General features: G+C 40.5%; 2 protein-coding genes across 2 annotated transcripts; both read left to right on the top strand.

The window, feature by feature from the left end:
• The first annotated feature begins 761 nt into the window (after positions 1 to 761).
• Positions 762 to 3,166, top strand: pfdn5 (prefoldin 5). Its single transcript, XM_072683068.1, has 6 exons — positions 762 to 844; positions 1,550 to 1,652; positions 2,062 to 2,093; positions 2,299 to 2,373; positions 2,485 to 2,590; positions 2,833 to 3,166. The coding sequence occupies exons 1-6, from the start codon at positions 779 to 781 to the stop codon at positions 2,910 to 2,912; spliced, it is 462 nt and encodes a 153-aa protein (XP_072539169.1). The 5' UTR covers positions 762 to 778; the 3' UTR covers positions 2,913 to 3,166.
• Positions 3,167 to 5,288: 2,122 nt separating this feature from the next.
• larp4ab (La ribonucleoprotein 4Ab) lies at positions 5,289 to 22,660 on the top strand. The gene is made up of 17 exons (XM_072683067.1): positions 5,289 to 5,599; positions 10,485 to 10,626; positions 11,334 to 11,447; positions 11,559 to 11,649; positions 11,773 to 11,909; positions 12,643 to 12,746; positions 13,271 to 13,381; positions 13,627 to 13,680; positions 15,779 to 15,985; positions 16,534 to 16,637; positions 17,569 to 17,610; positions 18,176 to 18,367; positions 18,962 to 19,010; positions 19,102 to 19,281; positions 19,380 to 19,483; positions 19,977 to 20,151; positions 20,485 to 22,660. Exons 1-17 carry the CDS (start codon positions 5,486 to 5,488, stop codon positions 20,872 to 20,874), a joined length of 2,310 nt encoding a protein of 769 aa, XP_072539168.1. The 5' UTR covers positions 5,289 to 5,485; the 3' UTR covers positions 20,875 to 22,660.
• The last annotated feature ends 2,031 nt before the right edge of the window (positions 22,661 to 24,691 follow it).

Below are 24,691 nucleotides of genomic sequence, written 5' to 3'. Positions count from 1 at the left end.
TCAGTAGTGATACTCAGGAGCGCTTGATCTAATCACCTGGTGTGCAGGAGGAGGGCTGTGGGAAGGCTTCTTAAACCCACTACTCTTATCCGTTCCTCAGTCTCCTACACAAAGCGTAGTTTGAGTTCTGGTCAGACTTGATTACCTGATAAGCTGTGCCAAGTTTTCTGGCGCAGGAAAAAGGGAACAAAGATAGGAGTGTTCATCACTGCATGTAAGACACCACAATATATGGTTATATATCTTTTTTTTTTTTTTTTTTTTTTTTTTTTTCTTTTCATATACCCATTTTGTCATGAAAAAGATTATGGTTGTGACTGAAATTACGTCTGGTAAAACCTTTAATCTGTTAAATGGAAGAAACGTTTTTTACCAGTATGAATTACCGTGATATTTATAGCTACGTAAGAACATGTTACAATGTTAATGTTAGAATCTGTCTTTGTATTACTGAAAATCAAATTGTTTCGTACAAAAAGTAAATCAAACCTTTTTAATAACTTAACGATACTAGGTAGCTATATATTTACACAGTATAAATAATACTTAAAATAAATAAATAAATATATATTTACATTTTTAGTAATTATCGAGCCCTCAATATAATTTAACAGCAAAGCACTAATCTTAACATTTTACGTTTTAAATTTCATTTCATTTATTATTATTCATTTTTATCTTGTAAATGTAATTTCTGGTAGCAGCGGTTTAGCTTAGAGAAAGTCTTACCCAGTTTCCGCTTTTATCCGGAAGCTTTCTTTATTGTCTTTTTCCCAACATGGCGGTCAATCTAACTGAATTGTCCCTTTCTCAGCTGGAAGGATTAAAGACCCAGCTGGAGCAGGTAAAGTCGTGGCGTCCATTAAACGGTTGCAGAATGATGTGTAGAAACGTTTTTGCGGCTTCAGTCACAGAGCGGCTCTGCGTGGGTTATGTCTTGGCTAAAGCGCTGTCACGCTGCTGGTAGCTCCCGGCTAGCTGCTCACTCAGGCTGGGCGAGAGGGAGACGCAGACCCCCGCATGTGCTGTAAAACATAATACTCATAACCTTATATTTAGCCGTTGTTGACACATGCGACTCAAATGCAGCGTTAATATGGTGGATAATTAGCTACATTTGCAGGGCAGCCTGCAGGACTGTACGGCGTGGCCATAAATCACTACTACTAATGTCCAAATGTTGTCTTCGCTTGTGTGAGCTCAAATCCCAAATCAGTAAAGTATGGAGTAAAAAAAACAGAGACATTAGGTAGTCTGTATTCACTGGTGCATTCCTAATAATTCATACAGCAAATTGTTTACCTTAAAAAAAAAACATTTGTTAAAAAAAACGTTTAACAAATGTTACATATAGTACGTGAACAGTCCTGAGGGTATGTGGGAGCTTGTTTGGCACATAATGTGATAAGGGAAAACCATCAGGCAATGTGTAGAAGTGAATAATGGTTTAGTTCTTTTCAGTGTTTTCCAGTGCCAGTGTATTCCTGTGTTTCACCCGACTCCACACTATTTGTAATCATTGCTGTTTTTTTTTTTATTATGCTTCTAGGAAACAGAGTTTCTGTCATCATCCATAGCTCAGTTAAAAGTGGTCCAAACTAAATATGTAGAAGCCAAGGACAGTCTGAATGTTCTCAAGAAGAGTAATGAAGGTAAGGCACGTATAATCTAGACCATGGTTAATTAGCTCCAGTCCAGGCAGGCTAGTGCACATTAGAGTAAGGAGCAGGAGCCCATCTTCAATTGGATAGTAGATGTGTTTGAGCAGGAAACTCACCAAACTGACTGGCCTTCTATAGCTAGAGTAAATGAACCCCAGTCTAGACTTTTTGTTTATTTAGAATTTATGTAATTTTCATTCCTTGTCACTGAGCCCTATGTTTTTGGACTTTGAGTACCTTTGTGATTCACAGTTTAGTGTTTCCTGCTCTAACACACCCACTTCAGCTCGAAAAAGTATCAGGGGTGTTGGAACAGAAAATGTAAAATAAGGTAAATGGAGGGCTTCAGGCCCTAGGTTTTAATCCATTAAATAATGTTCCTTTATTTCTTTTCTCTTAGGAAAAGAGTTACTTGTCCCTCTTACCAGCTCTGTATCCTTTCACCAACTTACTGTCCCTGTCAAAAGTCACTGACTGATTGGTAGATTCTTGTGTTTTATCAGATATTTACTATAGTGTGTGTGTGTGTTTGTGAGAGAGAGAGAGAGAGAGAGAGAGAGAGAGAGAGACTGAAACTGAAACTGAACTATGTTTTAAAGTGCAGTTAAGTGGCATTCTCCTTAACCATCTTACTTAGATGTATGTTCCAGGAACCCTGAATGATGTGGAACATGTATTGGTAGATGTGGGAACAGGTTACTTTGTAGAGAAAGTGAGTAGGAGTTTATATATATATATATATATATATATAAAATTAACATTTTGTTTAAATGTCAAATTTGTATGAAGACATAAATTAAGCTATTTGTTTTTTTTTTCCCAGAATGTAGAGGACGGTAAAGAATTCTTTAAGCGCAAAATCGACTTCCTCACAAAACAGATTGAGAAGATTCAGCCTGCTCTTCAAGAAAAACATGCAATGAAGCAAGGTGATGCTACTGCTATCTGCTATTGCTATTTGCTCTTCTGAAAGTCCAAATACTATTAGAAACACAAAAATCATCATACCTTGATCAGAAGTAAATAAAAAAATTATTAAGAATATATGTTTAAATAAAAACAAAAAAATGTTACAACATCTGATCAACATTTATTTGAGAGATGCATTCACTATAACACCGCTTTCAGTGCCTCACATTTATTCACATTTTGTCATTTCTTTCTCTTACAGCGGTGGTTGAAGTCATGAACATGAAGCTACAGCAGCTGCACAGTCAACAGTCGTCACAGTCCGGCACAACCAAGGCTTAAAAGCTCTCTCTCATGCATGCATACAAACATACACATTCGACTAGTCTGTAATATTATTCGGGGGAATCGGTTTTCAGGCAGATCATCCTGCAGGCCACTACTGAGATGTGAACACATTGTCATTTTGGAGTGAAATTCACAGTGATTGTGAAATGAGTATTGGTAACATGGCAGTTAAGCACTGGTCAATAGTATGGTAAGGAAACTATTGTCTGCGTATTGACGTTGATATAAATAAATTAATGCTAATGTTCTCTCTGTGTGCTCTCTGGCTTTAATGGCTTTAATTTTGAGGTAAGATTCTAGATCTGTAGTTCCAGCTGCTGTGAAGTTATTAAATATGAGGCTTGCCTAAAACATGGCTTACAGCTTAATAAATTATTTATTTGGTTTTGAAAACAAATACTGCTTACTGATGAGTATTGTATAGAAATTGCTTCTCAAACATGATCCACCACAAGCTGTAGTTATTGAATATCTCTAATTTTCCATTAAATATGAGAAATGAAGGGGGGGTTACATGCAGAAACATAACTTTATCACATAGTTTATAGAGATATTTTGTATTGCAGCATGATCAAACTTTAAATCAGTCCTACTACTTGTATGTCTTCCTAGTGCTGCTAGATATGTTATTAGTAGGCCTACAAGGACTTTGGGCTGTTTCCATGCTGTATTGCTAATACCAGCATGGGATTAGCTACATACAAAGACTCTAAACAAGGGGAAGTGTCATGATGATTCAGCACAAAACATGAACATCCACACACCATTCTGCTCTTCAGCAAAGTTGCTGTTTAGAGTTGAAGCCAATTAAGGACCAGCTCATCTGCAAGAACACTGAGTATGGGTTCAACTGTTTACTCTTGTTTTGAAAACACTGTTTTACACATTAGTGTGAGATATTCAGCTACAACTACATGCATGAAAATGTCTGTTTTTGGAAACACTTTGAGTGAGCCTGGAACTAGTGGGTATTTCACAAAGCATGATTTCACAGTTATCCAGAAAGCTTAATAACCCAAGTGTTCAGGACTGGTCCACAGCACTTCTCTTGTAATGGATTGTCTCTGTTCTGAGGTTTTCTGTCTAATGGGAAATCCTGTTTTGTGAAACACCCCTGGACAGATGAAGCTTGTATACACTGCTGTGCTCATGTTATTGGCTCGCGTTTCTAAAACTTCAATAACTGTAACATTTATTTATTTATTTTATAAAACTAGCTAGTATCGTCCCAGCTGTTGATGTGAAACGGAAGCAAGCAGTCGAGGAGTGGCCAGCTTTTGTGTCCAGATGCCAAAACTGATAAGTGCTGGTCAGCACCTGTTTGGAAAGCAGCAGCACCCCCTGGCTGTTGGGGGGGAGGGGAACACAAAGAAACGTTTCTGGAACTTTTATTTTGGCACGTTGTATCAGGGGATGCAATTCAGCTAGTTTGGGTCCCCACCTATAACCCCCTTGTATTGAGACAGGTGTGTATATCTAAAGAATAATCGATTGAAATATTTGATTCGCTACGAAAAAAAAACGAAATATTAAACAAACAGTTTGGAGGAACTTTTAAGGCTTAGCCGTTTAATGCTAAGTTTCGTTATTCGCTGTGTCATGATTGGCGGTTGCCCGGCTGCAGTTGTTGCAGCGCGTCCGTCACTATGCGGAGGGCGCGCACACCGGTTGCTATGCGGCGTGTTGCACACTGTTGCCGGGGAGGAGAGCGATTTGACGCTGGAGGAGGGGCGGTCGTTTAGTGATGGAAAGTTCGAGTCAGTTTAACGAACCGACTCTTACTAACTCTTTTTTTTGAGACATCCGATTAATTCACACAGTCAAGCGGACTTCAAATTAATTCACGTCTGTACTTGATTGGCATTAATTAATTTCCAAATAATACAACAATAGCAATTACAAAAAGAAAAAGAGACTGTATCAGTAAAACTGGATACATGTACTAGTAGTATGTGAACACAAGCAAATAATAGAAAGACAACAATCGCATTTTGGTTTTATCAGTGCCAATGAGGCAGGTTCCCCTATGCGCATTTGTTATTGAAGTCACACTTGAACAGTAATTACATATCACGGTGGCACCACGGAAAGATATGATTAAACTTGTAAGCTTACCCTGGCCATAATGTGAAGTTTTGCAAGGTTATGTTGCAAATGTTCCAGTGCTTCACTGAAAAGAGTCGGTTCTAGTGATTCATTAAAAAAAGACTCGGTTCAGAGGAGCAATTCGTTCACCTCATCGCTAGTCGCATTGTCTGTCGGGACGGTGGCGGAGTGCGAATTTCTGTCAGAGACGCCCGGTGATCTCGAGGTGCTCAGCGTTGCGGCTATTTTCAGCTCGTGTCGGCTATGTGTCGAGGAAGAACGCTGCACGTACAGAATCAGGCGTAACCTTTCGGTCAGCAGCTTTGTGTTTGGTCCGTTTTTAAAAGGTAAAAACAAACCGACTCAAACTAGTCAGAGCAAGTGCTTGTTGCATTCGGCCGGCGGGGAGAGGCGGAGGGAGGGAGGAAGGTGCGGGAGAGCAAGACCGGACCGGACCGGACCGGCCGAAGCAGCGGCGGCTGATGACTTCAGAGTACAGCGGTTCATCACAGAAGACGGAGGAGGTCGAGTCGACACCGTTCATCCGAGACAACGAGAACAGAACAACTGAAGGCGGGAAGTACCGAGGCAGCATGGTGAGTCTGGGCCTGGTGTGTGCTGAATCGGCACTATGGACCCACCATCACCACTGACCCCCACCCCCTCCCCCACACCCATGGCTGTGTGACTGCCGCGACATGCGTATGGCTAGGTTGCTAGCGCTAACAAGAAATGCGTTTTGGAAGGACCATTGGGCTAAAGTCGTTAGTGCATGCAAACCTGTACGAGGTTAAAGACACACAGAGATAACTTAAGTGTGGCGTAATGTAGAAACTGATGTTACATGATCTGGCTAGCTAACAGTTAGCCACCAACCGACACACTGACTGGTGGTTCAGGTGCTGGTTAGCTCGCTTAGCTACCGCAACAAACCACTTTAGCTAGCCGGCAGCGCCAGACGTTCACCAAATTTGTGCCATTCATTTATATCTCACGTTTATGTGATTTTGATCAGTTCGCTCAAGCAAGCAACTAGTTCGCCGCATGAAAGCCTTCCTGCAAAAGAAAAGAAGCGTTTGTCTCAGATACCATGTTTGGCTTATTGACCTTGTAAACTCGAGATAAGCCCGCCGCTAGACGGCACATGTAACGTTAGTTTAAAGACCGTGTTTCTGCCTTTAATACCGAAGTAAGAGAAGATCTTCAGCAGGGGAGGTCTGATTTCATTTCCCTGATCCCGAAGTTTGATGTGACTTGTTTGCTTAATAGCGAGATTAGTTGTCATGGATTAACATATGGCCCGGACTGACAAGTCGCCTTATCGCCTCTGGAAGTCGTCGTTAGGCTCCTGTGTTCAGCTGAACTCAGCCATGTGGTCGCTGTTCTTCCCCCACTGAGAGGAACCTGTTGAAAGTAGTGACGGAAGACATTTTACTTCGTTTTGCAGGGTGTGGGGTTTTATTAGCATTTAAAATGTAATTCAAGTATGTCTTTTTTTATTTTAATAGAATATGACTAAGAGACTTTTGAATAGATTTATGAATAAGTCTAGCATTAAAGTAAAGATGGGGGCGCCTCAACTTGGTGAACTAAATGCTGTATAAAACAAGCAGAAACACATACAATAAAAACAGACAAAATCCCTTTTGTAGTGTATCAAATGATTTGTCCAGTGAAATTGAGCTTATTAACTAACTGACCTCAGATATATCATTCAGCATGTGCAGCTTTAGCTAGAGAGTGGTGTTCCCAATAGACCAACTTTACTGATGACCTTCTTTTCTAAAGGACTGAGTCCAGCCACATGATGTAATTCCAGACCAGCAGTGTAGAGGGGTTTAGTTTTTTTTTTTATGTTTTAATAAACAAAACTGTTTGTGCAGCATGTTTGAATAGCCAAACGTCCAATTATTGTGTACTTGTGTTGTCAAAAATGGTCATTAGTAAGTAGATGAGGTGGTTTTGGATAATGCATCATTTAGACAACATTATGAATTCCTCTTGTTTACGTTGTGATTAAATCCCCACTGAGCATCAGTTGTTTCCAGGTGCTGCTAAGGTGTTGGTACAATGGTGAGAAACTGTTGGTGTATTGCTGAACTTGAAGGGAAATCAACAAACTGTGCTGGACACTGGCACTGGATTTGAGAAACCCTGGATAATGAACATGTATTTATAATAAAATCAAACAAAGCAAAGCAGCTTTAACTTACAATGAAATAACAATGGTGCTAAAATGATTTTTATTGTTAATATGCTTAACGTCTATGTTGCGTCTGTAATCAGACTAGAAAAATTACAGTGTATTATGGGTTAAAATTACTAAATATGTTGTAGTTCTGGCTAATTATGTACAAACATTTCACCACTTGGATAATATCTGTAAAAAACAACAACAACAAACAAACAAACAGAGCTTATAGAAAAGAATGCTCTAGGGTAGCAGCAAATAAGTTCACCATGCCCAATACCAAGTGTCAGCTAGAGGGGTGTAAAACAGCATTGGGATGTGAAGCAACATAACTAAGGCTAACTAAGTAACTAAGTTACCTTTGATTATGTACGAAATGTTGGATAAACAAGTGCGTAGTTGCTCTAGATATTGGAAATATAATTTATCAAGCTCTTTGGTGGCTGGGTTGCCAGAAGCTGGCAGTAATTGAGAACTACTGATCTAATTATGAAGATGATGATGAATTGAATGTGATTGAGCAGCGTTTCTTAGTTTTGGGTTAATAAATCAGAAATCACAGATTTTAAAATGGTCCATCACAGCAGTAAGTGTACTGAACATATGTTAAAGATTCTGCTTTTGAATTTTGTTACATCTTTGTTTCATAGTTGGCAACATGTCTGTGTCTGAGTGCATTTGTAAGAACAGTAAGTAGGAAGGCTGAATAGCATAAGCAGTAAGCAATGCATTTTATGTTTGTTTTTTATTACCTTCAAGTAATGTCAAATTCAGAGTTACTGTGTTAAACCGAAATAGGCATTTCATTAGCACAGCTACAAAGTGAAGATACTAATTATGGATATTAATTTCAAAACAGATTCAGTTTAGAAAAAACCCTTAATTGTCATTTCAAATAAATTATTTATACTGTGTAGATTTGCACAACATTTGTTCTGCTAGGTTTTGTTCAGCTGGCAGTGAGGTACTTTTGACTGATGGATAAATAAATAAGCATCTTTAATCTTGAGTAACTTCAGGTTACACTGTTTTGGCTTGACTGTATTACTTATATGGCTTAACTGCACCATTTGGAACCTGAAATATTAAAATCATTGCTGTAGGCCTTGGAAGAGATGCTGTTCAGTAGTCTCTTTTCTTGTTTTCCAGCTAATCAGTCGAGCAGCTGGAATAATTTAGTTTTTGTTTAGTTTGGTACTTGACAAACCTCTTTAGTCCAAGCTACACATCCTCACATTTTCCAAAGTCGGGGCTTGTGCGGTTTTCTGCAGATTGGACTTTCCAAGTAAATGACCTATATTTCATTTGCTATATTTACAGTTGTGGTATAGGGTCCTGCGTGGACAGTGAGTAATGGCTTGAATACTGTGAGTTGAGGGGAAGGAGCTAATCCGTTTCAATCTTGTTCACTGGGGACACCGCCTATTAAAATCCAATGATAAAACCTGAACCGTCCACCCAAAGATGTCTTCCCTGTTTCTTGCTGTGTAACAGTTCGGTAGCGGGTCAGCAGTCGTATTATCATACGCCTTGTACTGTACGGTAAACAGCTTTCCCCTATGAACACGTGCTGGTGCTTTATTGCAAAGCTCTGCTTAGTGCATGTTTTGTTTTTTCACTTTGTAAATTCCTTCGTGTCCCTTATCTCGACGATGCTATGTTATGTAGCTATTTTTCTTCTCGCCATGTGCTCGGCGGTGAATCATGGTGTCCCGTCCCGGTTCCGGTTGTATTGGAGATGATGGACATGGTCGAGCTCCAATGGGGGAGCGCTTTGGTGGTGACGTACACGCGTCAGCTTTGTGTGGACGAATCTATGAATGGAAGGCGGGGATATTCAGAGCGTGCCGGCGCATGTGACTGGAAAAGGGGCGGGGTGACTGCCCGCGTCGAAGCCAATCAGAGGCACGGAACGGGCTTCAGCGTTGGCTTGACTGGGCCATGCTGGTGCAGGAGTTGCTGTCTGTGAACTCGGTTAAAACTAGAGCGCGGTTTCGATTGAGAGGAAAATAAAGTCAAATCTGGAGACTTCTGCTGGAGAGCTAGGATTATTCATCGACGGAGTGTGCGGTGAGTGAGCGCTTCACCGGGAGAAGGATCATGCTGTTGTTCGTTGAGGTGAGTTTAGTGGGGGGGGTGTACTAGCGACGCGGCGTGGCTTTTAGTTTCAGGCGATGGGGCGCTGACTTAGCTAGCTTCGGGCTTAGTAGCGTGGCTGGATTCTGATCATGCTTTGGCTTGTCTATTCGTGAAGTTACGTTAAACATGTGCAGCAGAAATGTTGCAAACGCAAAAAGTGTTTTAAAGCGATTACTTCTGCTTGTGTGCAAAACGGCAAGGCCACGTGAACACACTGGCCTTGGAGGCCGGCATGTCTGGCTTATGTTTAGCTAGGCGGATGGCGGGGTTGGCAATTTGAGGTCGAGAAAGTCAAAATCCACCCCAGGATTTTGTTCCAACTGCTTTGGCGAGCCGAGCGGCGGCGGAGACGCCAATGCAGTTGGAACAGATTCCCGGGGTGGATTTTGACTCTCTCGACCTGAATTTGCCACCCTTGGGTGACGGAAATGTTAGGTTGGTATTCACGATTTAACTCTGCCTAAACGAATCCTTCCTCCCCCGTGGTTTGGAAAAGCCGTCGATCTGTTTGAATCCAATAAGGTTGTGGTCAGTCAGCCAGGTGACTGTTTTAGATGCGGGTCTGTAGCGCGTTGGCCGTCGCTCTCAACCCTCATTATAATAGCTGCTGGGGGCTGATCAGATTAAGCGTGTGAAAGGCTATTTAAAACTGGTGGAGTGGCAGGCTCACATAATCTGGCCTGTGAATGAGCCCGAGCTGCGTGGCTGCGGTCAAAGGTGAACTCTGAGCAGTTAGCTAAATAAACGAGAATGAATTTGCACACGCAGTCCTTGCCAAGGGTCAGTCCGATATCAGTGATCAAGCGTGAAAAGTTTTAAGGAGTCCTGGCAGTGTACGTGTTTCCATTCCACCTTAAATGCTGCAGAATATACCATTTAAGGTGAAGCCTGCTTCTTCCTTAATGAAACTTGCACAGCATTTGGCCAAGGACAGAAGTTCACATCTCTTCAACTTCCTAACTCACATGACCAGGAATTTCCAGTATCAAGCAATCATGCTTTTATAAAAATCAGCTGCTTTCACATGTGGCAGCTCATTCAGTGAGATAAGCATCAACTTTAGCTCCTATGTTATGGAGTTAAACTTCTTGGCACAATCAGCTTCTGTTAGGCCACCTGTATAACCCACACTTCTTTATCTTGTTTTCAAGGTGACCACTAAGGGGGCCGGTCTGAATCCCAATGCCAAAGTCTGGCAGGAAGTGTCCGCTCCTCCCACCCACAACCCGGAGGAGGGAAATGAGAGCCCTGATTGGCCACAGACAGACCACACCCCTGCTGATCAGCCAGAAGGTGAGACAGACGACTGGCCTAGGTGTCTGTGGCATAGACATTGAAATGAAGTGAAGTGTGGGTGTGAGCAAGTTGGAATCTCACTATTCTTATTCTGGGAGGGGGTGGGAGGAAGTAGGTTTAAAGTGGTAAGCAGCTGTTTAGAGGTGTGATCCAAATAAAAAAAAAAAAACTCATACTCTTCATGTAGGCTGGCCACTTCACTTTAGAAAAGTTAATTAGGTAGGACTGGATAGTTGTCATGAAAATGGGTTCATTTTTTGATCGTTTGCTGCTCTCCTGAAAGGTTAAACTTATGCTTAATAAAAACACACTTCATTAAGTGTGTATAATGCATTTAATGGGCTGGTATTATACAACATCACGTCTGGTTTATATAATTAAATTAGATAAGTTTGATTCAGAGTACCAAACTATTAATTATGGATTTCCTCCTTTTAGTATAATAAAAAATGCAGGTGGCATTTAGAAATACACTGCACTTTCTACAAAGATGTTTGTTCACTCTTAGATTTTCACAAGAGACTCGTTTTCTATATTGGAATTAGTCCGTAGAGAGGCCTGGTCTCTGGTGAATGCATGCTAAGAAAACATGTCTATGCAGTGTTACCACAGAGGTGCTCTGATGTGTGGAAAACACTTGCAGGTGTCCTAGTAATGTTAAATTGTCTCACCTTCTCATTTCTAATAATGTTTCTCATGTATAGGCTGTAAAGGTTACAATATTGGATTTGGGGACTCTGAATCAGGTCCTCCTGTAGAGGGTGGTCTGTTAAATGGCATAGACGCAGCTGATGCCACTTACCCAATGTATGAACCAGGTCAGTTCTCGCCCCCTCATTTGGATTGTTGCCTGCTAACTTCAGATTTTTACATGTCTGCACAAGTGAACATTCTAAACATGACCGAAGTGTGTGTGTGCTTGTGCGCAGTGGAGGGAGAGGTGGCAGAGGAGATGCAGCCATTGTCTGAGGAGAATCTGAGGGAGTCGCTGAAGAAACAGCTAGAGTTCTGCTTCTCCAGGTAATAAACACTCACCTAATGAGCTTCACTTTTCTTCTTTACTTTCACAGGTTGTGTAGCATTTTTAGTCTGTTTGTTTAGTGAATCTAAGATAACTAATACATAACCTTTTTGTGTGTTTAGGGAAAACCTTTCTAAGGACCTGTACCTGATGTCTCAGATGGATAGTGATCAGTTTGTGCCAATCTGGACCATTGCTAGCATGGAGGGTATTAAACTACTGACCACTGATATGGACCTTATACTGGAGGTGCTTCGAGGTGAAACATGCAGATATGGAATTTACTTAATCTGCCCACATTCCTGCATTATAGGCGTAGCCCTAATATTAATATTCCTCACGCTCTCAGACGTTGGAGGAGCATGGTGGGTAACACCACCGCCCTCTGATGGACTGGGATTCCATTCTCTGGCTGGACAAGAGCATCAGCCAAATGCTATAAGTGTAATTAGGTTTTAGTGAAAAGAGGTGTGTGAAGCTCTAAGTCAGTTTTATCTACTTTTAGAAGACGAAGAGCCTGAAAGGGATATTTGTGCACTGGCGTTGAATGACTTTTTCTTCTTTAAAAAAAAAAAAAAACAGTGGTTGACTCTGTAGAGACCCATTTTGAAATGTGACTGTAAAGAACCTTCATATGATGAATTAAAATTCTATACATCAAACATTTATTCATAAACGTTTGGGGTATAAAATTTGAATTGATCATTAAAGGTTCTTTACACTCATCTTTTTCCAACAGTGGTTCCCATCCTTTCTTCATTGGCGCCATCTGCCCTGCACATTTTGGTGGATATTTACTCACTACCTCCAACTTTTGGAAGAACCAGGGTTGGGGCTGATTTTGGATACGAAACCTGTTTATTGAGGCACTATTTTGGGCAGCTTTGTTTATCAGAATGTGTATGGTCGAGTAGTGTAGTTCCTATTCCTTGTCTGAAATGTAGTCTGTGTTTCCTATATTAACCCTCCCTGCTTCCTGATGGTCTTCGCAGCATCACCCATGGTGCAAGTAGACGAGAAGGGCGAGAAGGTTCGGCCCAATCATAAACGTTGCATCATTATTCTTCGGGAAGTACCGGAGACAACACCTATAGAAGTGAGAACGCTTGAGTCTTAACTACAAATCCATAGTTTTAAGTTACTGTTTAAGCACAGCTACAAATGTATATTTGAGTGTGTGGTCAGCATAAAAAATTATTTTAGTCGATTGACATGATGTAAAGAAATGTCAGATTTATATTGTGCAAGATTCGTATTGACTTTTAAATGTATATAAAAAAATAAATTATTATTCCCCAGTGATGATCAGTATCGCGCTTGGAAGGATCCAGAGCACCTGCTGCTGTGTAGATTTCATTCTTCATCACTTTCTTCTTCTCTTCCAAATCTCCTCTTTTCTTGCTCACCCCTGTCTCTCGTCTCTTTCTCGCTCTTGCTCGCTGTCCCCCTCCTCAGTACAGGTGGTTCTGCCCTAATGACCGTGAGATTATGAGATCTGAGGGGATTTTAGAGAATTTCATACAAGCTATCTTTCTTTTCCCCTCATTCATTTTGCAGTTAAATCTGCTGGTATGAACATATTTACCTGCTTTACACTCTGAAACTGTTTGTCTTTTTCAGGAGGTGGAGTCACTGTTTAAGAGTGAGAAATGTCCACAGGTCATCAGTGTTGAATTTGCTCACAACAACAACTGGTACATCACGTTTCAGTCAGATACTGATGCCCAACAGGTGTAGTACAAATTCACTACAGGCCACGTGTGCATGTGTGTGAGAATCGCATGTTATCGACAACTTATCGACATTTAATAATCATTTGTTGAGTTAAGGGGGGGTGAACTAAGGGCTGGAGAACAACTCAGTTTGGGAAGGAAAGTCACCAAACTATGCAAGAATCTAGCCCTACAGAACCAGCATATGAACCACCCCTGTTTTAAGCATTTTACTGTAATTTATAATTTCTCAATTTTCTCCAGGCCTACAAGTACTTGCGTGAAGAGGTGAAAACCTTTCAGGGAAAGCCAATCATGGTGAGTTTTTACTTTGGTACAGAGAGGGTTTGGTAAAGGCTGTGTATTGTATTAAGTGTAAGTTCAAGCAAATGAAAGGTTTATCCTTCACTATAAACAATTGCTTTCTTGGGTGAAAGTATTTCCGATCCATAACAATATAACACTTCAGCATATCAGAGAATGTAGCATACAGCCATTATGTAACAGTTAGGAAAACCCCTCTAGACTATTCTTCCTCTTATATAAGCCATATTTGGTACAGAAAGTAAACTGCATGATCAAGTTAAGTTATTAGCTGAATACTGGGGAGATGACACCACTAGCTGCTTAGGCTAAAACATTATTGACAGATCAAAAGTGAGAGGGCTTTTGCTTGTGGGCAGTGGTGGCTCAGCGGTTAGAGCGCCGGGATATCGATAACAGGGTTGTGGGTTCGATTCCCGGGCTCGGCAAGCTGCCACTGTTGGGCCCTTGAGCAAGGCCCTTTACCCTCTCTGCTCCCCGGGCGCTGGAGTTGGCTGCCCACCGCTCTGGGTGTGTGTGTGTACTCACTGCCCCTAACACGTGTGTGTGTGTGAGTGTGTGTTCACTACCAGATGGGTTAAATGCGGAGGACACATTTCGCTGTACAGTCCACACTGTACAGTGACGAATACGTGCACCTTTTTTTATCCTTTTTATCCTTTTGTTATTTCATAGTCTTTCCTATTAGGATCAAAAACGTAGGCCCAATATTCCTTCTCTTTTGCTACTGTGGAGATTTAAGGACAAATTAATTTTTTGCATTACACACCAGGCTCCAGTCTACAGGACCATAAAGAGAATGTGTGAATAGGCTGCTGCACACTTTATTCTGTGGCAACCAAGAGAGACATGCGGCCATGTGTGCCATCAACTAGTTTTTACAAAGCCTGTGGCAGCTGTGGGACTGAATTAGTGTGTTCGAATATCACAAAATGGAGGTGGAATTATATTCAGGTCAGGTCAGATGTTTTTCAGCTATAGCAGCGTCTTCAATTATTGCTAACTTGAGTTTTTGGTTGTATGAATTTGCATTGTTTTTTTTAATGTATATGGGATATGCAGGTTTGTTTAAAAAAATAAATAAAGTGCCTTTCACGACAAGTTACCTGAAAGTATTTTGAAGCCATACTGCAGTGAATGAAAGTAGGTGATATTAAGTTGGTGTAAATACTGATTGGCCTCGTTAACAACTTGACTTAAAATCAGATCTGAGAAAGTAGTACACTATCATTATGTAACAAATAAGGAACTCCTTACAGACCAGTCTTATGTAGTTCATACATAGAAATGAGGTGTCATAGCATGGATTTTTTTTAATATGCCTCCCTTTTGTAAGCATTTCCTTGAATCATATGAACGTTGACTGTAACTGTACCATATCTAAGAATATGAATGTACTGATGCTCCATAAGATGTACTGCAATACTTTTTAAAATGTAGCTGCTGTTTTTTAAAACTTGCAGGTTTACTTGAGATTGTATTTTCTGTGTAAATTTTAGTGACTTATTGGTCTGAGCATCATCACGGCTTTAAAGATTCAGGTGCTGACCCTTCATACTCTACCAGGTGGCTTTAGTGCTCAGCCCAAAAACAAATTTATAGGTCTTCAAATAGACTTCAAAGCCATACAAACTACATTAGTAAATGCGTCTCTATTTGTGGCACACTGCTTAAACTTTTTTTCCATTCAACTAATAAGTTGACACTTATTAGCAAGATATTTTTTATGCACTTTCAGATGTTTAAGTTTCATTACTCCCCAGTGATGATCAGTATCGCGCTTGGAAGGATCCAGAATGCCTGCTGCTGTGGAGATCTCACTTCATCCCTCATTCCTCCTCTTCCACTACTATCTCATCTTTCCTAGTTCACCCCTGTTTCTTATGTTTCCCCTCTCTCTCTCAAGCTGTCCCCCTCCTCAGTACAGGTGGTTTTGCCCTAATGACCGTGAGATTATGAGATCTGAGGGGATTTTAGGACATTTCTGGCGAGCTTTAGGGTTTTTCATTTTGAAGTTACAACCATCTGCATAAATGTATTTACCCATGTTATTTACACTGTGAATTAACCTTTATTTATGTATTTTTGTAAGGCTCGCATCAAGGCCATAAACACCTTCTTTGCTAAAAATGGCTACGGTGCTGTGGACTCTGCTGTGTATGCCGGAAGCCCTCAGTCTCAGTACTCGTCTCCAGTCTACCTGCAGCAGATGTACCAGCCTCCTCAGCAGTACCCGCTCTACAGCCTGCTTCCTCAGGCGTGGACCCCTTCACCCACGCCATACTTTGAAACACCACTGGTGAGAAACCAGGAGCTTCAGAAAAGATTGTATCGGAATAGATTAATTTGGAGTATGACATCGATGCTCCGGTTCAAAAGTTTGGGGGGAATTGCTAAGGAATTAAATAAATTATAAATGTTACTGTTTTGTCACCTACGTTTAAAAAAACAAAAACCCCAAAAAAAACAAGAAGATTCCTTTCATTTGTAAGACCCAGTGATTAAAACCTGAAGCGCATTAGAGGGATCTGTGGGAAGGAGAACATGCTTTTGGGGGTTTCTCTTCCTCTTGCTCTGTCTGTCTCTCTTTCACTTGCATATTCTCATGTGCTCTAACTCTTGCTCCAATTCTCCTACTTGCTCTTACTCTCTAAAGTTCTGTCTCCTCTCTGTCCCAGTGAGCGTTAAGATTATGAGATCTGAGGGTCTGTGTAATTCAGTATGTAGCTGCTCTACATTTGCTTCATCTGTGAATATGACGTGTGTGTGTGTGTGTGTGTGTGTGTGTGTGTGTGTGTGTGTGTGTGTGTGTGTGTGTGTGTGTGTGTGTGTGTGTCCTTTGTGCAGGCTCCGTTTCCCAACAGTACATTTGTTAATGGCTTCAGCACGGCAGGAAGCTACAAGACTGGCTCATCTCCCCTCAGCCTTACGCGCCACTTCCCTCGCAACCGGTATGAACTTCTCTACAACCCTCAACAGTCCATTTAGTTTGACTCCTGACTCTCCATGCATCAATGTTTGAAGGACAATAGCAGTACTCAGCAGTTCTGCCCCACTGCGGTAAATTGTTTGTGGTTGGATCTTAGTACTTTGCTAAATACATTTGAATACATTTACAGCAGATACTACGTCAGTGTGCCTCAAGCACACATAGAAAGTAAAAGGGTTAATATACACTAAGTACTGAAAGATTCATGATCTACTCAAAAGTAGTTTATAAATTCAAAAAAGTGCATGTACGTGGATTAAGTTCAGTAATGAGGCTTGGAGGGAAGGACCCTTAACAGCAGGACATGTCAGGCCCATAAAGTCAAAAATGTTAGTGTTGTCTTGTCTTATATTGCCTTTTAAATGCAGCAAAACTTGCATGCTTCAGACACATTAGGTTATGGCCGTAATCTGTATTCAGCTACCCTCCTCTTCTTTGAAACAGTTTTATCAATTTAGCACTAAATCTAATTTAGTTTTTGTTGGGTTTTTATTATTTTATTTTACAATTCCAGCTTCTACTTTTCTACTTTTTTAGATTTCTTTACAGGGGTAATCATTAAAACCAGAGGTAAAGATATATGTCCAACACAATTGTAACCATTTTATTTACTATCCAAAATGACCAGTGAACTACAAAAATCTTTAATTTATTAAGTTCATTAAGAGTTTTAAAAGTTTATTAAGATTATGATTGGTTTTCGATGCTATTTGTCATTCTCTCATGTACCCCTATGCCATAAATGTGTTTTTAAAAACAGGCCAGAACACTCATTAAACAATTGTTAAACAAGGGCTCATAAATAAGACATTGAGGCAAAACCTCTCTCTTAATATCATAGGTAAATTGTAGGTTATGTTTGTGTTACTGACCTTGCTATTTTTGCTCTCCAGACTTCCACTTTATTCAAGAAAGAATGTTATCAATACCTTCAGGTAGATATTTTGTTGTGTATATCATCATAATCTCCATCTTCCTAATCATCTCATTACTCCTACTGCACAAGGCATTTGCCTTTCAGATGTGATTTATAGTTTTGGTCTGAAACAGACCTGAAAGCGGCATGTCTTGGTAGATTAACAGTTGGGAATAAAGAATGCACGTTTAGTCCTGGCATCTTCAAAAATGGCCCTGTAAACACAACAAAAACTTTGTTCATATTCTGGTTGGAGACCTAGTTTCTTCCTTTACTCCTTGTTCATTCATAGTCGGTGACAACTATTACAGCTGTCCAGACCAAGCCTGTGATAAAAGAATAAATCGCCATCCATTACATTGAGCTGCATTAAAACCTACTGTCCTTATGGCTTAAATAAGAATTTGAAGGTTATTCAGGAACCAAGTTAAAACACTAAAATGCAGAAAGTATCTCGGTATGGATTAAATGCTTACCCTTTTGGGAATTGGTCATCTGAGTTCTCAGAGAATGCCCTATATGTTCCATGCGTCTTGTGTTCCGGTTTTCTGATCACATTTCTTTGTGTGTGTGTGTGTTTTTAGGAATCATGTTAAACCGCAGCCCCGTGCTGATGGAACTCAATCTGAGGTTCTTTCAGGCACAAGTACTCCTCAGACCCCACGAAACCCCACCACAATCTCAAGCTCAGATGCCTCCACGCTCACTATTTGTGACACTCCACCCTCTCCCAACGAGAACAGTCACTCTGAACTGGGCAGCAGCAGCCGAGCCAGGTCTGTCCCTAAGCTGTAGGAATGGGTGTATTTTAGAGTTGATTAAAAAAAAAAAAGTGGTAACTAGAATTAAATAAATATTTAAAAAGAATTTAGTTTAATAATGTTGTGAGTCTCTATGTACAATTAAGGCACTTGGTGATTTTGTCATGAATTAGTCATGGTTTCCTTAAGTCTTAAGTATTTGACCATTCAGACAAGGCTTTATTACAGACTGAGTATCTGCACCTGCTGAATAAATAATGTGTGCTTGAACAAGTTGAACTTCAAAGGAATTAAATTTTTTATTGCTTTGCCTGGCCCAGTGACGATAGAATTGAGCGCATAGAGGGAGAACGGGTGTTGAGAGCCTGGCATTCTTTTTCTTTCACCTTCCACCCTTCGCCTTTTTTTTTTTTTTCTTCTTCTTTTCTCTCCTTTAAGTCACTCTCTCTCCTGCCCCAGTGAGCGGTAAGATTATGAGATCTGAGGGTCAGATATAGAGAGCAGTTATAAAGATGTTTGATGTAACTTGAGCTTCTATTTAAAATAGAAGTGAAAACATGTAGCTGTATTTGCATGAGTGTGTAAACCTCTTTTGTGTTTTGTTTTTAGGAGAGGAAGTTACCGTGGAATGAGACGCAGGAGGGAAGATGAGCGAACAGTAAGTACATTTATAGGCCGAAGCTCATCATTTTCTTTTTTTTTGGTTAAATCTTTCTTTTTAAATCGTGGTTTATTTGCTTCACCTTTAGAGGCCCCTTCCATTAACCGAGGTCAAAAGCCCACCTCCCAAATTTGACCTCGCAGCCTCCAACTTCCCACCGCTGCCTGGTGGAGTAGCTGGCCGTTTGCCAGGAGGCCTGATCCCACCAACTGAATCTGGTCTGGAGAATCGCATGGCTGATGTAGTGAAGGGCATTACCAAGGACAAGGTATAAAGTCGTGCTCGCTCTTTCTATTAAGTTGTTTAGGGGTTATTATAAGCATCAGCTAATAACTTCAGGCATGTTACTGTGTGGATGTCTTGCAGTCGGAAATCACGAAACAAGACGGAAATAAGGAGTCACAGTCTCCTCAGGGGGAAGTGCCTACCCCTCGTCCTCCCACGCCAAAAGTTGACACACCATGCCCCAGGTAAGCATGCTTAAATGCGCCTGCTGCAAAGAATGGATCTGTCGGTCAGCCATGTCCAGAAATATTAATGTTTGCCATTTGAACACTTATCATGGACTACTTTTTAAAGTCATACACTTATATAGGAGCCACAGGTTGTAATAAAAGTAGCATCGTTTGTTAAAATGCAAGTAACAGATTAAAAGAAAAAAAGTATAGTATTAGTAAAGTATCTAAAGTACAGAGAACAAAGAAAAAGCATCTAAATGTCACATGCAGTTTTTTCAGTATTTGACACAAACTGAGTAAATCAACCTGGTCACTAAAACCATTTTTAAAAAACATGTTATTATTAAATTTCACTTTTTATGCAGTAATACTTCTCTAGAAGGTCAAGCTTCTCAACTGGGACATCCAGAACTTTTATACCCTTTTATACCGATTAGTCTGACAGTAAGAATGTAGTGCTGCCTTAACTAGACACATTTCATACGTCCCCTCTCATTTCATTTAGTGTTGCACATCAAGTGAAGAGACCAGACAGCGACATTCATATCTCGACTTCCCTCAGTCCTGCTCCAGTCACCACAATTCCTGTTCCTGAATCTGCTCCTGCACCTGCTCCGCCTGTTCTTGCCCCAAAACCTGCTCCATCTAGTCCATCTCCCCCCTCCAGCACACCTGTACAGGTGAGTTCAGTTTTTGTTTTTAAAATGGAAACTATACAGTAGTTTATACAAACCTTTGCCTGGCCTTGTGGAGAGAGACCAAAGCGCATTGAGGGAGACCAGGTGGTGGAAGGATAGATTTGGGAGTTCTTGTTCTTTTTTTTTTTCTTTTGCATTTCACTTCTCCCCACCCTTTTTTCTCTTTTTCCTCTCTCGCTCTCATATTGATCACTTCCACCCCTGTCCCAGATTATGAGATCTGAGGGTCAGGCAATAATCCTGTATGAAGAAGCAGGGATAAGTGCATTAGATTTGTGGATTTACACCTTTTGATGTTGAATATCCTCTTCTCAGGAGCCTCGGAAGCTCAGCTACGCAGAGGTGTGTCAGAGGCCGCCTAAAGACCCACCCCCTGCCCCAGTGCCATCTCCAAGCCCCACCCCTTCACCTACTACCAGCCAGCCACTTCGAGAGCTTCGCGTAAACAAGGCAGAAGGCCCTGCCCCTCCTGAGAGCAGTCCTAGCGAGAGGGTGGAGAAAGGAGGCGAGAGGGTGGAGAAAGGTGACAGCAGACCTCCTCGGGAGCAGACCAGCTATCAGCGTGGCGGTGGAAACAGGGGTGCAGGGTTTAAACTCAGAGAGCAGCAGAGGCGGCCCCCTCAGGGCAGACGCCCCTCCCCCCAAGTGGGATATAACAGACGCAGCGGAAAAGAGCAAAATATCCCTCCAAGATCGCCAAAGTAACATCACGTAGGACGCCTTCATGCTCATACACATGCAGATTTACAAATCTTAATATATATTATATGTAAAGAGAGTATATAAATCTATATATAAATCTACACATTAACTGCACGAAGAGTTGCACTACGTTGACGAATGACGGACAGCTCTGGCCGCCAAAAGCATGAGCTGCGTTTTTGACGAAGCAAAAAGAAACCAAGATGGGCAGGGACCCTCAGGACTTGTAAAGATGAATTTGCCATGGCACATGGTTGTGTATGTCTGTGTGTGAATGAACTCACTTGTTGGGTGTTTACAGTCCTGGGCACCAGTGTACAATGCTGTATGGTTCTTATCCATACCTGTGATGAAAGTACTTTATGAAGAATCATGTACAAGCCACAGCTTCTTCATATGCAACAAGAAGAGGCCATGGTCCGACACTGCTGCTCCCCCTTCCTGTCCCAAGTGTTTGTGTTTTTGTGTGTCAAGAACTGGAAAGCAGAAAACTGAACAGGTTATATTGTTTGACAGAAAAGCAACAAAGAAGTGGGATGAACAGAATTGAAGACTCAGGACAGGATGAACTGGAAGACTGATGAACCACCTGGAAAAAAAAGACGAGTGCTTGTGAAGTGTTGCTTTGTACTTTTCTGGTGTCTGCTTCGTCATGTGCTGTCAAGTGTTTTCAGAGACTGGACTGTGGAAAAGGGTGATGCTGAAAAGAGGTTTCACAGTTAAGACAGCGATGGAGCGTCTTCCCTGCTCTTGTGCTTTGAGCCGTGGAGTGTGCATCTCTGTTTTATGAAATCAGGTGTTTGCTGTGTTGATTCTGGGCTGTGACTATGTATGTATATAGTTGCTGTCACACAAAAACCTTTGTGTTCTTTACACTGGGTCAAATTTCCATAATAAATAAGCCAGTAGAAATGCTTCGATGTGACTTAGAATTGTGTGTTTGTTTGTTTTTTGTTTGTTTTTTTCCCCCTTTTTTTGTTAACAGTGACTTCCATTGAAAGCTAAGGGTTTTTTTTTCTTGTCCTGCAAAGTTGAGAAATGGGGTTTTGCGTGACAGCGATATATAGTATGAAATGTCCTCTGCTGTAAAGTGGTGAGAATGGAGATGAATAGTGACTTTTAATGCCTGTTTTCATATCATTGCAAATGTGTCCAGTATGTCAGTCTGTGTGGATTGTTGTGGTGTCTTTCTTTTTGTGTTCCTTATTAATATAAAATGTATAAATTACAGTATGTGTATACATTTCAGGTGTCTGATTACCTGTGTAACAGTGTAGCGCACCTATGCGACATCGTATGTTTGTCGGCCAGTCTCATTTCTTCTTAGGTGATTGAGCTCAGGACTGGAAAAGGAAATCGTTATTGTTTGGTATGAGAGTTCGAATGCATGTCTCATCATTTTGTTCATGAGCGTAAAGCAGTTTTTATCATAGCCTTTTGATTTCACACATTCATAGTTTAAGTTTAAATTACTCAAATGTATTTGAATGTGTTCAAATGTTTCAACAGTAACAAGTGTTGCTCTTCTTCTCTGCCTTTATAAACAGATGTACAATTATCTTTTCTTTTTTTGTTTTTTCTTTCAAGTGTAAATCAAAAGTGTAAATGGTTTGTGCACAAATCCAGACCAAAGTCGAATCAGCAGAGAGACAATCTCAGGAAGTGCTGTTGTACTGCAGTAACTCCTCCCATGCCCTAACCCTCAGCCCCAGGGTAGAGCCGTTTGTTCAAGTGGTTGATGCTTATCACATGTTTGATAGATTGAGTAGGCGGAATCATGAAGTGTGTAGCTGTGTGAATTTTTTTTTTTTGTTTTGTTTTGTTTTTTTTTTTTTTTTTTTTTTGAATGTTACTAAAGAATTCGATATGTAAACCTTATGAAGGTCATTAAATGTGTCCTAACAGTTGTGTTTTTCTCCACTCTGATTTGTAAGACTTAATAAGCAATTGAGGGGGGAAAAGCTCTAGATTTTTAGTATATATCTTTTTTTTTTTTTTTCCTATTTATTTTCTTTCTTTAATGTTCATTTCTGTTTTGCTTCAAATGCTGGCATTAGATCATATATGTGTGTGTGTGTGTGTGTGGGGCGCTTTGGTGTGGATGTATTTGAATGATATTTTTTTTTTCCCCCCCTTTGGAAGAGAGAAGGATGGGATATTTTTGGACACAAACTATGTAGAGTATGTGTCACTCAATCAGAATAATTAATGAGCCTGTTCATCCTTTTTTTTAAATTTTTTTTATTTACAAGCAGCTTGTGACATTGTAAACTTAAATGCACTAACTTTGTTTCTACTTGTCCTGTATGCTGTGAGCTTTTTAGAAATTAACCTAAAGCTGTTTCTAATAAGGATATTGTTAGAATATTTTTTTTGTTCCTGTTTTTTGGTTGTTTTTGTAAATTACTTTTGTGTTTTTTTCCTCCCCCTTCTTTGGGCTTTCCTTTCCCCCCCCAAGGCTTGTTTTGTCAGGGAGAGGTGAAATAGTACATGACAGTAAAATGTTTTGGACACCGCGTCGTAGATGTTTTAATGAGAACTGTTTAAGGAAAATGGTGGAGAAAAAAAAAATAAATGCTAAAATTATCTGCATATTGTCTTTTTACTCTTTACTCTTGATATCCGATTACATTTGCAGTATGTCCGCTACAATGAGTGCTTGATTTTGCAGCCATCTAATGTGCTGGATGTGTGTGTGTGTGTGTGTGTGTGTGTGTGTGTGTGTGATCTATGTAAATGTGGTGAGGTGGGATGCAGCCATTATGTAAGAGGTTGGAGGAAACAAGTGCCTGCTTTTGCTATGAAGGGGGATATGAACAACACTTGCACAGCACTGATGGGAATATCTGCAGAGGTTTAGATTTCCTTCATTGCAGGATTTCTTTTTTTTCCTGCTCTGTTTGCAGTTTTGACTTTCTGTAAAGCTTTTCTTCGTTATCCATACGTGGACATGCACCCAGTTCTTTCAGAATATTCACACATTACTGCAGATAATTCACAACACATACTGTATACTCAGTCCTCTTTGTAGCTGTTTAGTTGTGCACACAAAGCTTGTATAACAACCATAGAAAGGCACTGCTAATATAAAAGGACACTCTGGCTTGCCTGTGCTCACCATGTCCAATGTCAAGCAACAGCCAGAGGCGTATAAAGCCAAGTATTGGAGTGTGGAGGAGGGAACCTGCATTCTCTGGAGTGACTGAGCTTCATCCAATCCCTCTAGGATGAGTTGAAGTAGTGTTTGTGATCCAGAAATAAATATCCTACATTACTACCTAAACTCAGTAATGATCTTGTGGCTGAATGTGTTCAATTCTCACAGGAAAGTAGAGGCTGTTACTGCAGCAAAAAGGAACAACAAACTCCCTATTAATTTATTATAGTTGTTATAGTCTATAGTTATTAATATAATAGTGAGTAACTATTATATTAATAATTAACTTTTCTTCGATTAAAAAAAATCATGACGAGAAGCTTGGGGATATGCAGAACATTTGCACGGAGGCCCTAAAGTATCAACGTATAGAAATATTTAGAGGCATAAACCGTTCCCTCAATTTAATACATTTTGAGTTTTTTTTTATTTTGTTTTCTACCTTGACACTAGGGGCTCCGTGCATTTACCCACGCTGTAACAAAAAAAAAAGTTCCCAATATTAGGTTTGGCGTTTCTCCTTGTATCTGCATTATACACGCAGGGTATGAACATACAGTAACGTAATCTGAGATTCGGGATTTATCCTCTACTGTAAATCTGTTACGTAACGTACGTAATCCGGTGGCTGTATCACCGCAACCTATCGCGAGGTTTGTGTTG

This window comes from Salminus brasiliensis, chromosome 7 (assembly GCF_030463535.1).
Source record: "Salminus brasiliensis chromosome 7, fSalBra1.hap2, whole genome shotgun sequence".
Taxonomy (NCBI): Eukaryota; Metazoa; Chordata; class Actinopteri; order Characiformes; family Bryconidae; genus Salminus; species Salminus brasiliensis.
Note: the sequence above shows the minus strand (reverse complement) of the source record. Positions and strands in the feature narration are given on the sequence as shown.

What these genes read in the sequence shown, in the direction of transcription:
- pfdn5 (XM_072683068.1), top strand. Translation starts at nt 779, where the DNA reads ATGGCGGTCAATCTAACTGAATTGTCCCTTTCTCAGCTGGAAGGATTA. An exon ending in TCTCAAGAAGAGTAATGAAG is followed by an intron (nt 1,653 to 2,061) that starts GTAAGGCACGTA and finishes CTTTTCTCTTAG; the next exon opens with GAAAAGAGTTACTTGTCCCT. An exon ending in AAAACATGCAATGAAGCAAG is followed by an intron (nt 2,591 to 2,832) that starts GTGATGCTACTG and finishes TTTCTCTTACAG; the next exon opens with CGGTGGTTGAAGTCATGAAC.
- larp4ab (XM_072683067.1), top strand. Translation starts at nt 5,486, where the DNA reads ATGACTTCAGAGTACAGCGGTTCATCACAGAAGACGGAGGAGGTCGAG. An exon ending in CAGATACTGATGCCCAACAG is followed by an intron (nt 13,382 to 13,626) that starts GTGTAGTACAAA and finishes AATTTTCTCCAG; the next exon opens with GCCTACAAGTACTTGCGTGA. An exon ending in CATACTTTGAAACACCACTG is followed by an intron (nt 15,986 to 16,533) that starts GTGAGAAACCAG and finishes TCCTTTGTGCAG; the next exon opens with GCTCCGTTTCCCAACAGTAC.